General features: G+C 38.9%; 1 protein-coding gene across 1 annotated transcript in view; it reads left to right on the top strand.

Annotated features, from left to right (window-relative positions):
• CPO (carboxypeptidase O) overlaps positions 1 to 12,708 on the top strand; it is a 59,927-nt gene extending 47,219 nt beyond the window's left edge. The window contains exons 4-9 of the mRNA XM_040984392.1: positions 424 to 528; positions 1,361 to 1,471; positions 2,589 to 2,679; positions 4,613 to 4,812; positions 11,567 to 11,651; positions 12,446 to 12,708. Coding sequence (XP_040840326.1) covers positions 424 to 528; positions 1,361 to 1,471; positions 2,589 to 2,679; positions 4,613 to 4,812; positions 11,567 to 11,651; positions 12,446 to 12,708 — 855 coding nt within the window. The remainder of the gene's footprint in view (positions 1 to 423; positions 529 to 1,360; positions 1,472 to 2,588; positions 2,680 to 4,612; positions 4,813 to 11,566; positions 11,652 to 12,445) is intronic.
• Positions 12,709 to 16,145: the final 3,437 nt, after the last annotated feature.

Raw genomic sequence — 16,145 nt, forward strand, 5'->3', positions numbered from 1 at the left:
TGACTCATGGATCCAAGTTAAAGTGAAGAATGGGATTCATTTTTAAATATCTGTGATTCTTGTGTACTTTATGCTCTGAAGAATTCTATGTGTAAAGGCTTTATAAGCTTTTTACAGATTTACCCTCTTCTCTTGTGACTTGGTGTTTATACTCCTAGTTAAGGAATAATGTAAAGTATAAGGAAGACCAGTCTTCAGGTGGTTGCCACAGGGTGTCAGTGCTCCTTAAACACCACCAAGGTCACTGGCAGGAGAATCAGTGGGGCAACATGTTATGTTGTAGCTGACTGCATCAGTATACCCTTACCTCTTTGAGATCACAAAGTGAGAAAAGAGCCCTTTAAGGAAGTAAATACAAAAACTGATATTTTCACATAAGAATGATTGGTAATTGATCATGGATTGCCATCCCCACATCCCCAGATAAGTCAACCATCCAGTAACCCCAAGAAGAGCATTTGGATGGACTGTGGAATTCATGCCAGGGAATGGATTGCTCCAGCTTTTTGTCAATGGTTTGTGAAAGAAGTAAGTGTCTTGATCATCCTCTTAATGGTAAGCCAGCCCATAAAATATCTGTCATCTCTTTTTGGTTCCCTTGAATGGAAGTCATTTTCAAGTTATGGATTAGGAACACAAGTCTTTACAAGCCAATGTTCCTCCTTGGGTGAAATGGAATCACCATACAGCTTCCCTGGAACCGGTGCTAATATTCTGCTCTCTTCCCATTCAGAAATCACCTTTATTGGAGGGTAGAAACTTTCTAATATAGAAGACCTCTTTGGTATCAGCGGTGATTTTAAACACAAGTCTGTCTGTTTCTAAAAGCGTTGGCCAAGTTTTCTTACTTGGGATTCTCTAGTTTTTCATCTGTGGAAGGCATAGGAAATAACCACTCTGTGAGTCTGTTGGGTGGGTAAGAGACTTAACATAAGAAAATACGTAGCATGGTGAATTTTTATGAGTTGGCTATAGCCTTCCCTTGAGGAATTAAGAAGTCTTTAACAATGACGCACCTTTCTGGTTAATCTTTTAAAAATTCTAAACATTAACAATCCCTACAGAATAGTTCTTGGAGTATGGTCCCTGGGATGACAGCATCAGCAATAATGGGAACTTGGACCTTGTGGCAGGGGGAGCACTAATGAGGTGGGGGGCGTGCAGAGCAAAGGCGATCTGTGTGAACTGGGTCCTCCTGGTGATACTGATGTGTGATGAAGTTTGAGAACCACAACTATGAAAGCTATGACAGCTGAGGCATAGTTGGAGGTGTGAGGTGTAGTTACCTCTTATGATGAAGTTGAAATTGGTAGAAAATTAGGAGAGGATTACTCCAAATATTTCCCTCTTAACTTTTCAGATCCTACAAAATTATCAGGATGACTCAAGGATGAGCAGGCTTCTCAAGGGCCTGGACTTCTATGTGCTTCCTGTTCTCAACATAGACGGTTATATCTACTCGTGGACCACTGTGAGTACAGTGAGGGGTCCTTGGATGCCCTGGTCAAACCAAGCTCCAATTAGGTTCATTCTCCTGAAGTTATGAAGGCTGGCTATAAAAAATATTTACCCATGGAAAGAAATAATCCACCATTATGCCTTTAATATGAAATACTGTCTGTTCAACATCTGTTATGTAAATAGCTACAGTCAACTTTCAGATTGAGGATATGAAAGCCCTTTGGAAGTTGAAGTCAGCCTAGGTTTTTCCTTGTTTTAAATATATGATCAATTTTTACAATAAGGTCTTTCTTTCTTCTCCATCTTCTTAATGCTTCTAGATTTCCTGCTACCTAGTTAAAATTCTATTGCTATCAAGTTAAAGACAGCACCCAGTGTCTGCCTCAAGTCAGTTGTGAAGCATGAGGACATAAAAAAAAGGGCATGTAATCACTAAGCCAGCCTGCACTTTTCAAGGCATTCAATCACAAGGGGACAAACATAAAGTCGTTTAATGCCCTAGGCAGCTTTCTCTTTATGTGTTTTTAAGGTGCATCACTCTAGAAGAAAGAGTCCCTGTGTGTTGAATATTCATTCCTCTCCTCCTCCAATGCTCCCCCACAGGCCCTTCATGCAGTTTCTCCTCCCTAGAGCGGTTTTTCCAGCATGGTGTATGAGATTTTGTGGTGAAACTTGTCAATATCTCCATCTCAACTCATTCATCTTCAGCATTTAGATATGTGGGAAGATCATCTCTGATACAACTGGAATGATTCTTCCCCATCTGTCAGGCTATTTTCCTTTCATCTGTGTTTCTCCGACCCGCACCCTGACCCTGCAGCTGGCTCTGAGCAAGCAGAATGCACCTATGGGTACTGCTGATCCGCTCAAGAGGAAGACACCGCACTGCCTCCCCTTCAACCCCACCGTGTGTTTTCGTGTGTTTGGTTGAATGTGCACAGATGTCCGTCCCGGTTATTAGGCTTACTAGCCTGTCTACGAAACTAAAAGTTTTATACAGCAGCATTTATCACATAAAAGGCGGTTTCTTCCAGAACATCTTTCATGTTTAAGGACCACCTCTCCCAACTAATACTGTGACTTATGAAACGTCAGAATGGTAATTTCGTTGGGCTCCTCTGTTACAGGATCGTCTTTGGAGGAAATCTCGTTCACCACATGATAACGGAACATGTTTTGGGTCTGATCTCAATAGAAATTTCAATGCCTCCTGGTGTAGTAAGTATATGTTTAGTAAGTAAGTAAATGGACAAAAATAGTGTCCATTAAAAAAAAAAGTGAGTTACTAAAAGCAAAATTTTTGAAGTAAGCATCTATTTTCACTCTGCTTTTGGGCCTCCTGAACAAGTATCATTTCCTCAAAGGGATGATACTGTCTATATAGTGAAGAGCTATCAGCATTTGACCGCAGGCTGTCTTCAAAAGAGCTGGGTAAACAATGACAAAGTGAATTAGTGTGAAAACAAGGAAACCTCAAAATGTTCAGAAGAATAACACACCAAAATAGGCTTATCATTGGACTATATTTTCCATGAACTTTCTGAAGTATTGTCACATACAAGTATTTGAAATATATCAGAGCTGGCACAATGGCTCAGCACACTAACCCTCCACCTGCAAGCATCAGCATCCCATGTGGGCGCCAGTTTGTGACTCCGCTGCCCCACTTTCTATCCAGCTTCCTGCTAATGCATCTAGAAAAGCAGTGGAGGCTATCCCAAAGCCTTAGGACCCTGCACTCATACGGGATATCTGGAGAAAGCTCCTGGATGCTGGCTTCTGATCAGCTCAGCTCTGGCCATTGTGGTCATTTGAGGAGTGAACCAGAAGGTGAAAAGTCTTTGTCTCTTCTCTCTGTAAATCACCTTTCTAATCAAAATATATATTTAAAAAAATATATAAAATTTTGTTTAAAGCTATAGATACATAGTATCATAAAGAAAGGTAAAACAAATACACACAGATTGTTTTATAGCTGCACAGGGGGCGTAAACAAAGCACATGCCTTAGACATTTCATGCTTCCAAATCCTAAAATGGTCAATGAATTGGAAGTAGAAGCAGGAACGAAGAGCACTGCTACTACCAAGATGGCAAGGGTTACAATTCAGACATGGCAGCTCTGTGGTTTTGGAAAAAATGGCTTCATCTTCATGCTTTACTTTTCTTTGAAATGTGTGTGAGCTATCTTGTCAATAGGTGTTGTGAGAATTCAGTGATAATGGAGATTCTAACTAGAAGGGAACAGAAAACATTACCTGGCATACTCAACTGTATGATGCTCAACTGATGATCCTTGTTGCTGGAAGTGAGGAGGTCAAATTGCTTTAGGTCCTTGTAAAATAGCTCCAATGATGCTTAAGCAAGTAAAACACTGAAAGAACAGTATAGGCCACTATGATTGGTGGAGCCAGACTTAGGAATTTCACAACTGAACTGAACTGCTTGTCTCAGAGCCCCCACAGGCTTAATTAAGCACTGGATTATTGAAATGCCATGTCACTCCTTCCAGGGACATGTAACCATAGAATATGCTTCCAAACGTTTTAAAAGAGAATTGCCTATTTATTTATTTATTTATAATTTGAAAGAGTTATATATATAGAGGGGGAGAAACACGGGGGGATTTTCTGCTGGTTGCCCCCAAAGACGCACACACAGCAGTCCCAACAGCCCCAACAGCCTCAACAGCCAGGGATGGATGGATGCAGCTGAAGCCTGGAACCAGGGGAATCATCCAAGCTTCCCTTAAGGATGGCAGGAGCCAAAAACACTTGTGTCATATTCTGCTAATTTTCCTAGACTGTTAGCTTGGAGTTGTACAAGACGTGAGGTAACCAAGATGTGAATTGGAGCCCATTTGGGATGTTTTCCTGGCAGGTGGTAGTTTTATCTTCTGTGTTACAACATCACAAAACCAGCCCTGATTTTCCTAAATCTTTAACATCATTTTACTACCTCCCAGAGTTCATTCTTAAAATACTGTCCTTCAGAGTGTGTTGGAATTCACTAAGTTAAACGGGCTCAAGTAGCCCACCAAGCGTGAGCCCAGATGGCAGCCATGGATTCTCTGAGCAGGGAAGAATTCGTACTTTCAGCCATTTCTAAATTGAGATCCTAAAGCTTTCTTTATGGTTTCCTGAATATTCTAGGTATTGGTGCATCTAAAAACTGCCAAGATTTAACATTCTGTGGGACAGGTCCAATGTCTGAACCAGAGACTAAAGCTGTCGCCAGTTTTGTGGAGAGCCAGAAGGACATTGTGTGTTTCCTGACCATACACTCTTATGGGCAGTACATTCTCTTGCCGTATGCCTATACCACCAATAAGCCAAACAACTATGAAGAACTGGTAAGTTCATAGCACATGGCTTAAAGAAAAACTGCGGTAGGATCTCTGCCTTCCCTTTACTGATTTCCATTTCTAAGGGTTGGTTCCAGCACACATACCCCTTTACTCATCTTTAGTTTCTTCTTCCTGCTTTTTGTTCTTTGCCAGGTGCCTACTGGAAGGCTTCGGGTTAAATGCTGCTTTACCTACGTTAATTAACTACCTGCTCCATAAAGTGTCAAGTAGGGAGACATCTTAGGTATTCGTCTGTAATATAAATGAGATGATTATGTTAATAATCTGCAGGAATGTGCTTTCATTTCTGTAAATTCTCTCGCAGCTCCATTCAGCAATTACAGCTTTTAAACCATACTTTAAAGAGATCTGCCAGCTGTTGTGGAATATGGCATATCTGAAATAACACAGCTAAATAATATCTGCTCTCTTCTCTGCTCAACACAATGCCCTGTTTTCTTCTAAACTCTTCCTACAATATTTGCGGGGGGAAGTGCCCAGGCAGTGTGAGCTAAGGCAAAGAAACAGTGTTTTGCATGATCTGAGATACATATTATCCTCCAAAGCTGTGTTCACCAAGGCCCTGGAGGCTGGAACAACTGAAACCGGGCTGGGCTCTTTTCTCTTTTGTGAACCTTTGGAAAAATCAACTACGGGTTACATTAAGAATCACTACAGCATTTCTAACTTTTTATTAAAAAAAAGAATTGTAAAAAACACATATCATCTAATCCACCATCTAAACCATTTTCAAAGGTACAGTTCGGTATTTCACTTTCTTACGTAATCAAAAATAAAAATTTTCTCATCATGTGCAATTGAAACTATAGGCACATTAACGTCTGCTGATTTTACACTATGCCCCTACCCTTGACAACCACCAATTTATTTCCTATTTATATGAATGTAGTTACTTTCGATATCTCATATGCTTTTGGAATTACATGGCAGTTGTCTTTTTATGGATGCCTTGCTTTACTGGAGTAATATCCCCAGGATTCACCCATGTGGTGGTGTATATCAGAATCTCTTTCCTTTTGAGGGCTGAACAGCAGACCATTGTATGTGGAGGCCATATTCTATTCATGCACTCATCCACTAACAAGCAACTTGGGTTGCTTCTATATTTGATTACTGCTATGCCACTATGAATATAGATGTGAAAATCTTTCTTCAGGACTCTGATTCAATTCTTTTGTATATATATGCACCCCCTGGTATCCTGTGGGAATTGGTCCTAGGAACCCTGAGAATACCAGAGTCTACAGCTGTTCCCTTATGTAAATGGACATAGTATTTGATCATAATTTACAAAAACATATTTTCATATATTTCAAATCATCTCTAGATTACTTATAAGGTCTAATACAATGTAAATTCTATGTATGTATTTGTTATTCCAAATTTTAAGGTGTAATGACTGGAAGAAAAGTCTTCCCCTAACATTTACTATCTGTGGTTGGTTGTGACTTTGGATGTGGAACACTAGAGAAACAGAAAAATGAATGAACTGGAGTTGTTTGATCATATGGAAGCTGTGCCTTTTAAAAAATTATAACATTGCTTTACCATAGTGACAGCACTATTTAATATACATATAAATAGGTCACAAAAATTCCAACTTATTCATTCTTACTAAATGCATTACTTTCTGTTCATCCTATTTTTTAAAAAATAATGTTCATTTTTACTTGAAAGTTGGATTGAGACAGAGAGAGAGAGATTGCATCCACTGATTCACTCCCCAAATGGCCTCAATGACCAGAACTGAGTTGGTCAGAAGCCAAGAGCCATGGGCTTTTTCGGGGGTCTCCCATGTTGGTGCAGGAACCCAAGGTCTTTCCATCCTCTACAACTTTCCCAGGCTATTAGCAGGGAGCTGTATACCCAATAGAGCAGTCAGGGCTAGAATTGGCAACCACGTGGAATACTGGTGTCTCAAGCAAAGGATGGATTTGCTATGCCAGCACACCAGCCCTGTTTATGTTTTTAGAAAGTACTGTCATATTTTATGTATGTACTAGGGCAGATAGGGATGAATACCCTAGTATTAAGTTCATAAAGACCTGGTGGACATAGGATGTATTAAAATTCCTGTTATTTTTGTTCTTTAGCAGGGCCCATAAAACACAAAGCCTGGATGCCAAAAGGACACCACTACTGATTTTTCCTGGAAAAAGTCCTTTCCCCAACTGTCAAACATGTAAACCCAACTCAAGTACCTTTCTTAGAATTACTTTTCCTTTTCTTGGTCCAGGAAAACTTGTATTGTATGATCCTGTTACAAGGTTTGGAAATGGCTAACATTTGCCTAGGTCCTTATAGTTTACAGTGGGATTTCATAGAGCTGATCTACTTTGGCCATTATGACCAAATAACCTTGCTTTGGGGTGGTAGAAACTGGCACATTGAGTTAATTGTATTTTTAGAACTCTTGTAGGTAGGAAATAGTGGCACCTGGAAAAAAAGCCATGGTTTCGGACTCCAGGGGCCACATACCCATCCTACCACCTCATACCACATTTCTCAAATCAGACAGGACCTGCACCTTCTAGATGATTCCCAGTCAATAATCCACTGCGCCCTCTATTTGTGAGCTTTGGGGTCTTTATTTCTTAGATAAAGAAATCTGCAGAGGCAGATATCTCAAGCAAGTAACCCCAAAACCATCTCTAATCCCAGTCCATGACATTTGTTGTAGAGTTCCAATTTCTCAAACTGTAAAAACAACAAGGACACCCTTAAGCAGAGGCCATTACTGATCTTTGATGGGAAAGAATTCTCCATCTGCAGTAGAATCTGTCAAGGATAGAAGGAGTCTTCAACCAACACTGGCATATCCCTCTATTTTTCCTGGGAACTTCATTTTCTTTTAGATTCAGGAAAAAAGATACCTCCTGATCATTTTCCAACCTATGTATTCAAAACTGAGATAGCACTATTGCCACAGGTCAGATTAAGCAAGAAGGGTAGAAGGGTTTGGGCACAACAGCATTTGACACTACTGAAAGGATTCTTAGAACTGTAATTTCTAGAGAATCCTTCATAACAGGTGTTGAAATTGTGAAACCTAGCTGAGAATGAAAAAAGGCTTCAATTCTGTGTTGCTTAGTCTCAGATGCTGAAAACTTAGCATAAACATTCATCTCCAAGATTTTTCAATAAAGTGACATTGTAAAAACTTCACCAGCACATGTCAACCTATTGAAATTACTTAGCAGTATTTCTAGATTCTTGGGGATAAGCTTCAATAGAGAGCACACATCACAGAATCAAGTTAATTGTTCTGGGGAGATTTCCATTTCTACTACTATTTACAACCACAACAGATGAGTAATCAATCTCTGTGTATTTACAAAACCAAAACCTTTCAGAAATCATGATAAATATTATACTACATGATAGACAACTTGGCAATCACTGTGTAGAGGAAACATAACTATATATAGCCGCTTCCTAAACAGCTCTGGAAATTAGAAAAGCAGTAAGAATACTAATGCTTTACATGCTTGAATTCTTTCCATTTGAACTGTTTCTGCATAAACTTTATGTCATTCCAAATATGATCTTCCTACCCCATTTTCTGGTATCAAACTCATGCCAGGGCCTTAATCAAACTCTTTTTATCTTAATGTAAATTTGTGCCTACAGGGAAATTTCTGGACTCAGTGAAAGGCTTGGTAAATAGGCTAGAGGTCTTTAGCAGAAATTAGCAGTTCATAGTGACTACTGCTGGAAAGCAATTTTAACAATTTTTGATTAGGAAATTCTGATTGCATATATTCAATCTAAATCTAGGACTTTTTCAGTGACAACATGAAGCTACAAGTGAAAGTTCCACACATGACCTCATGTGATGGATCACAGTCAAAACACAGGTGCACTAAGCATGCTGGATAAAATTAGCATCAGGCTATGTGTACATGGTGTGTATGAAACATAAATTAATTTTACATTTAGATTTCAGTCCCATCCCCAAGATGCCTGCTTATGTTTGCGAACATATTCCAAGATTTGCAAATTTTCAAAATCTGGAATACTTCCAGTCCCAAGCAATTTGGTATATGATATGCAAACTGTCCCTTTGTTTAGTGAGAAAGGGTGACAGTGATTGGTTCTGTATGACCTTGTAGTACAGTTTCGTAAGGAGAGAGTTCCATTCAGAAATTCCACCTCCAGAGGCAGAAGTTGAAGTTAGAAGTCAAGGGGATTTCTACTTTGTCAACTCAGAAATACCTAAATCAATACACAATACTGACTCAGTCCTAAGTGTACTTATGCTTGTCTACTTCCTAATTGTTAGTGGAAAATTAAAAAAAAAAATTTAATCCAAAGTTTTTCACAAAAGAAGAACAACTTGGAGGGTTGTTACCAACTCCAAAGTCACATTTTGGGGAAAATAAGTAAAGGCTAGCAATGGAAATAAAAAATCATTGTCTAAATGGGACGCTGGACTGCCTGACATTGTCTGTACCAACAATGTCGGAGCACACTTAAATAAGAGACTAATAGAATTATGATTCCTTATAAAGGACTACACTATTGTAGTAAAACAGAGAAAATCTGTCAGGGGGTGGAAGTTTGAGGGAGAATCCTAGCCTATACAAAATTGTATCACATAATTCAGAATTCAAAATAAAAATATATTTAAAAAAATCATTGTCTAGACGTGAACTACAGGAAAGAAAATGCAAGGAATCACCAGGATGGAAAGTGTAGTCTGGATCTGATCCATGCTTTCCATGCAAAAGAGAAGGCCCTCCACGGACCAGTGAGCCAGGAGCTTCATTCCAAGAAACACATGGGAGTTAAGGACATAGTCAAACCAATTTGTATCTCTAACAGAAACTAACAGAACTTCATAAGGAAACGGACTTGGTTAGTTACAGAAGGGTTTTGCTTGAGCCTCTTGCTCCTGATTTCATCAGAGCTAGCTACTTGAATCCTTTCCATGCCTTGCTCTCATTTTCTCATCAAAACTCCCCTATCCAGAATTCCCCTTTCTGACTCTCTTGCTCCCTCTTATAAATTTCCCCTTTTTCATAAAAATTCTTGTGCTTATTTCCAGTGCAAATGAGTCAACTAATTGTATCCCTCATACTTTAGGCCTTTCCTACCAATGATCTCAGTTCTGGACAGTAGAAACTCAAGCACTGAGACAGAAACAAATTCTCTTTTTAGGGAGAGTTAGAGAGAGATGAGAGACAGAGAATATAATCAAAGACACAGTCCTTAGGTATAAGTGGAAAGAAGGCAAAATACTTGAAAATGATTCAATTGAATGACATTTTCAATTTGTATCCATGTAGTAAAAGTCCTAGGTACATGCAGGATGTAACCTACAACTACTACAGATGCCCCCCACCACTCACTGCCTTTTGTAGTCTTTCTTCTACATTTCACCAGGCATGTCTCAATGGTGCCCAAACACTATCACATCTTAGGATTCAATGAGATAGTGCAGAGTTAGTAAGGGGTAAACAGGGACTAAAACTAGGCCTGTCATAAGTTGAGAGTAAGGACCCCCACTGATAAACTTGCAAGTATAACCAAACCATCCCCCAAAGTAGTGGATTTTGGTGGAGGAGGGAAGCAGCAAGAGCATTTGGATATTGCTTGTTCACAATCTAAGAGAAAGCAGTGTGTATCAACTGGTTGGTAGTCTGTAGCAATGGGAAACCTTACATGGCGGATACTTGGAGGGTCTTTTGGTTGAGTTGTGCAACAAGATTCACCCAACCAGTAAGCACAGCCAACAGACTTTGGCTTCTTTGTGAATCTGATCTCAGGAAAGGATTTTCAGAGCACAAAGATGAGATACTAAAAACCATTTAGTTTTGAGAGATATCACATTTTGAAAGATGACAATGAAGTAGGTATAGGGCAGATGTTTACAACTAGGTAAGAGGTCAGTACCAAATACATGTGTAAGAAGTATAGGAACAGAGTCCTAAGACAGACATGAACAAAGGACTATGGGAGACTCAAATAGATCCAGTTGGAGTAAGGTAAGTTCTCAGGAAAAATCTGGCATTTGAGAAATCCCTTTGAAGTTAGGAAGATTTTAAAACATCCGAGATTAAATATAAGGATCCCATTGAAGAATCACTAGCCATAGCTTAGTATATGAATTGTGTCTGTGAAACAGGAAGAAATTTGAGTTTGACTATGCTTTCAGTGGCTGTGCAGAAAACAGCATTGAATTTGACTTTGTTTGAAAAAGTGGGTTAGGTCCCTATTGAAGAGATCTTAAAAGCTAGGTACTTAACTCAGTGAACAAACAGGGATTACTCAAGGCTTTTCAGTAGACTTGTGATCATAGCCACAGTCCACAAAAACCCACCTTCATGCCAAGTGGAATCAATTAGGTTAAGAATCAGAGAGAAAAGGAAGCTTATTAAGAGATGTAACAAATCCATTAAGAGACAGTAAGTCTGAAAAAGGGTTATGATGCTGGCAATGCAACTGGGAGGGAGGGTGGAGTCAGAGATGCCTATGGGATTTTCCATGTATGTTTATGGGAACATGCAAGATCAGAAACACAAATGTCATCACATCCTTATTAATGGAAGAGAATGGAATGAAATGAGAGTTGTGCTGAATTGGAGGTACCAGCAGGTTCTTTAGTTGTAGATTTTTCAATGGGAAGTCAGAAATATGAGCTGAAGCTCTAGAGATGGCAGTGAACAAAATGCCAATCCCATGGATTGCAGAGTTTATTTGTAATACTAGATAACTGTCTCCATATTTCCACCTACAGATTCAAGTTGGACAGAAGGCAGCAAATGCATTGAAAGCAAAGCATGGAACCAATTATAGAGTTGGATCAAGTGCAGATATTTTATGTAAGTTTCTTTCCCTCTTCAATGGTTACCTAAGTTGAGAGGAGGTTGGATGGTGAGTGGACAGAAAAAGAAGAAAAGAGCTCCTGAGATCAACAAGGAGGTACACAAATCAAAATGACCAGTTATAAAAGGAGGTCTTTCCAAATGTGTCATTATGTTCTCCAAGGATAGGGAATGAGATAAAAGGACAGAAAATTAGTAAAAACTTCCCTTAGCTTGAGATAAAATGAAGTGGAACATTGGAAGATCCAGAATTTAACAGGAAGGACATTGTCCAATGACTTTGGTTACTTGATACATTACTCAAAGGCCCAAATCAGGAAGAAAGATGATTTGGGAAAGATGAAAGCAGGGTGGGATCTGTTTAGTTAATTGGAAAGAAAATAATTGAATGAAAAGAGAATGCCCTGCTTCCCCCAATTCCCAACCATCACCTCTTCCACCTTCCATGAACCCATGAAGAATATTTCATGGGTTTGTCATTTTGTTTCTGTTACTTTATGTAAGACAATTCATTCTTGACTTGCAGTATTAGGCTGCCTGACCTTTTATTCTGCTGAGAAACTTAAGTAAACTTTTGTATGTGCCAGTCATAGTAGTAGGTATGGGGGTGGGAGGTTGAGAGGCTGAATAAGGTATAACCACTGTCCTGAAAGTGCTTACAAACAAGTGAGAACAGACAGGTACATACATGACCCTAATTTTACAGTCTGTTTACTGGCTGGACCTTTATTCATTGAACTCTTTCAGAAATGCTGCCATTTCTACTTATTCCTCAATGTTTTCCTTTGCAGATTCCTCATCAGGATCTTCAAGAGATTGGGCCCGAGATATTGGGATCCCTTTCTCATACACATTTGAGCTGAGGGACAATGGCACGTATGGGTTCGTTCTGCCAGAAACTCAGATCCAGCCCACTTGTGAAGAGACCATGGAGGCTGTGCTCTCAATCCTGGATGACATGTATGCAAAATATTGTCTCTCAAACAGTGCAGAGAAGGTAGCATTCCTCCCTATGCTGCTGTTCCTGCTGGTGCCCTTCCCTGCTCTTCTCTAAGTGTCTCCTACCAGCGCAGCTCAAGCCCAGGGACATAGACATTATTGGGAGGAAGGCATACTAAGTTGTGCAGCAAATAATTCAACTAAAACTATTTTCTGCTTATACAGACTCTTGAAATGACTGACTACCAGTGGGACCCCACTGCTCTTAAAATCTGATTAAAGATCACCTCATGAGATTCTGATAGAGCCTTTTGTGTTCTAATAGTTTTCTCTGATTGATGATCTCAGTATTCAGTAAGTAAAATGATACAGGAATAGATTTCCTCCCTTGTGGTGTGGGAATTTTTTTTTCATGTAAATTCTTTGAAAATATTTCTTATGTCCTTAAGCCAAGTTTTTACTTAATTTTGTGCTAATGAATTAGAAGCAGAATTCAGAAGTTAAGTTACACGATCACTACATGTAGTGGTGATTAGTTATTTATTTAACTTATTTGTAAAACACATTTGAGACTGTTCAGTGTGCTTTGCTAGGCTGTGAGGTTTTAATGATTAACATGTAGGCACAGGCCTTTCCTGTTTGGGGTTTATCTTCCTGTGGGTGAAACTGAGAGTAGCAGCCACACACAAGGCGAATAGCCACTGGTGAATCCCACTTTGGGGGGAGAGATTTATTCACTGTAAGATTTGTGAATAAATGTTACAGCCATGAAACACACACACACACACACACAACACACACATAAGGAGCACGTGGAAGTAAGCCTAAGCCAGACTGTATATTTAGGGATATATGTGGATTTAATTGCACTCCGATCTATTAAATTGCAAGTGATCTTAAAGTAGCATCTATGACTATTATTTGCACTGTACCTCTATCTGACATCTTGAAATGGTGTTAAGCACTTGTCAAGCTCCGAACAAATATAACTGTGACCAGCTGACAGGGTCTTCTTGAGTGTTCAGTCACCCATTTCCAAGTTTCCTTGTTGGTCATAGTCATAATACACTCCTTGGTTGTTACCCTTTTTATTGCCTTCCTTTGTTCTCTTTATTTGTTCATGTTTTGTTAGTGTGTGAATGATAAGGGTCAGAAAGGAAAACGTCAAGGGCAATAGGGTTTAATAAATCAAAGAACAGCTCTTTACATAAAAATGTCAACTCTACAATTGTGATTTTGCCAGGAGAGAATGGTTGGGCTTCATCAGTGGTGAACTTAGAAAGGAAAGGAAAGAATGTTACTCTGCATTGCTTTAAGAAGAAATTCAAGAAGCTATTCTGAGTGGCACACATTGTAGGTCTCAATATAACTATGTTTTTGTTTTCAAGGCTATTTTTAAAGATAATTTGGGCTCAAATCTACCAAGTTTAATTCTCATCTAAAGATGAGAATGGTCAAACAGAAAGAAACTCAGTCAATCGGCTTACTTACAATGTTCTACATGGATTTTTCCAGGTTTCAGTGCTGAATTATAGCCCCCTCGAGGGGTTTCAAACATCACTGTAAGGTACTTTAGTAGATGGCATAGGTTTACTTATTCTGAAAATTTTTATTTCCTAGGAACAATAGTAAAAAGACAAATGACATCACTAGCATTCACTTGCTCTAAAAAGCTAGTGATTTGGGAAAACTTCACAACTGTTACAACTAATGCAAACTTGCAAGTATCTTATACTGTAAGTTACTGGGGCTGGGAATGAATTTACCCTGCTTTTAATCTGAAAATTTAGCTTATGACCATTTCATCATTATTACACAAGAGGAAATCCCTGGGTCAGAGTCAAAGGCATTGTCACTCATGGCAGCAGCAGGACCATTAACATGATTACACTGGCTCTACTTGCTTCCAAGATCTAAGGGGATGGTGCAAAGAGCACATTTACCACAGACAATTGCAATACCTTGCATCACAGGAGAAACACACTGAGATTGGAAATCCACCGCTTCCATAACAAGTAGTGATAAGTTTGGTATTAAATGAGATATTTTCTCATCCTTTAGGGTTGCTTTATTATTTATGGAAATTGTGGTACATCCATTCTATGGAATACTATTCAGTTATTAAAATGAATGTAATTCTATCATTTGCTGTAAAATGGTCCCAACTAGACACCATTATGCTCAATGAAATAAGCCAATCTCAAAAGGACAAATACCACATGTTCTCTGATACAAGAAAACTTTCATGCAAAATGCAAGATTAATAGACACATAGATAAACATGTATGTGCATATATTCATCTAGAGCAACTGTATAATGGAGACTAGCACACCAGGAAATAAAGACACATTGCAGTATGTACCTCCACTACTGAGGAAAAGATGGACTCCCAATTAAATTGTTAAGTATATCTTGACAACAAGATGCTGGACTTTCTACCATTGTCTATAACTACAATGTTAGGACACACTTAATGGCAGAATGATGGACTTGTGACTGTTGTTAAAGAACTATGCACTGTAGTAATATAGGGGAGGTAAGGGGAGGAGGAGGATGAAAGGGGAAATCTCTAAGCCTATGGAACGGTATCATTAAAAATATTTTTAAAAAGGAAAAAAAATAACACTCTGAAAAATTCCCAAGTGCCCATGGCCTTGCATTCTGGCTTAGTCAGCAAGATAAATGTGAAATAAGTATGTTCATGGACAATTATTTCCCAGTATGTTTTATTCTTCACATTGAGTCATGTGAGGTTGCTGTTTACATAGGTCAAATTTTTCAGTATTGATAATTTCATAGGGTGAAAAGTTCAGTGCTAACAGCGATATTTCCATAGAGTTCTTCTATTTTTCAGAAAGTTAGGCTATATGTATTTGCTATTACTATTTCTTCTCTTTCACCAAATTCTGTCAGTGATTTTTACCCATCATTTCCTACAAAGAGCCTAGAGCTTCTTGACTGACATGTGGATTTATAATTTAAAGCAGCACAAAATGTTAAGGTCAAGTGACATCTAAGCTTATAGATCAAATTTTATCTACAGCAGGATAAAAGTGACTGCTGTTTCTGCTCTGTAGTACTTGATAATACCGTTTCTTTTCTTATACAGTTTACCATTTTGTGATACATTACTAAAGCTGTGTTCTTCAAATAACCTTATTATTATTCCTACCTTACGCATAAACTTATCAAATTACAAAGAGAATGCCACCATAAAATATTTAAAATGATAATACAAAAACTAGGGATTTTAAAAAATATGTAAGAATAACTTAATTTCTGTTACAATGATGTTGAAACATTTTGGAGAGTGGCAAGATAGTGGTATAGGGCATGAACAGGCTTAAACTGATGGAAAATCATTACCCAGGGTGAAGCAGAGAGAGCAGACTCCAGGAAATAGGAGAGGACAGGTCCACGGTAGAGGGGGTACCTGGATAGAATGGACATGGGGAAGCACCAGAGAAAACAGAGCAGTGTTGCATTGACCAGATACTCTAGTAGAGGTCAACGAGTGGCAAACTGAGCTCCACCAGTGGCTAGCGCTCCAC

This window comes from Ochotona curzoniae, unplaced genomic scaffold (genome assembly GCF_017591425.1).
Source record: "Ochotona curzoniae isolate NIBS_2020 unplaced genomic scaffold, NIBS_Ocur_1.0 contig_4148, whole genome shotgun sequence".
Classification (NCBI taxonomy): domain Eukaryota; kingdom Metazoa; phylum Chordata; class Mammalia; order Lagomorpha; family Ochotonidae; genus Ochotona; species Ochotona curzoniae.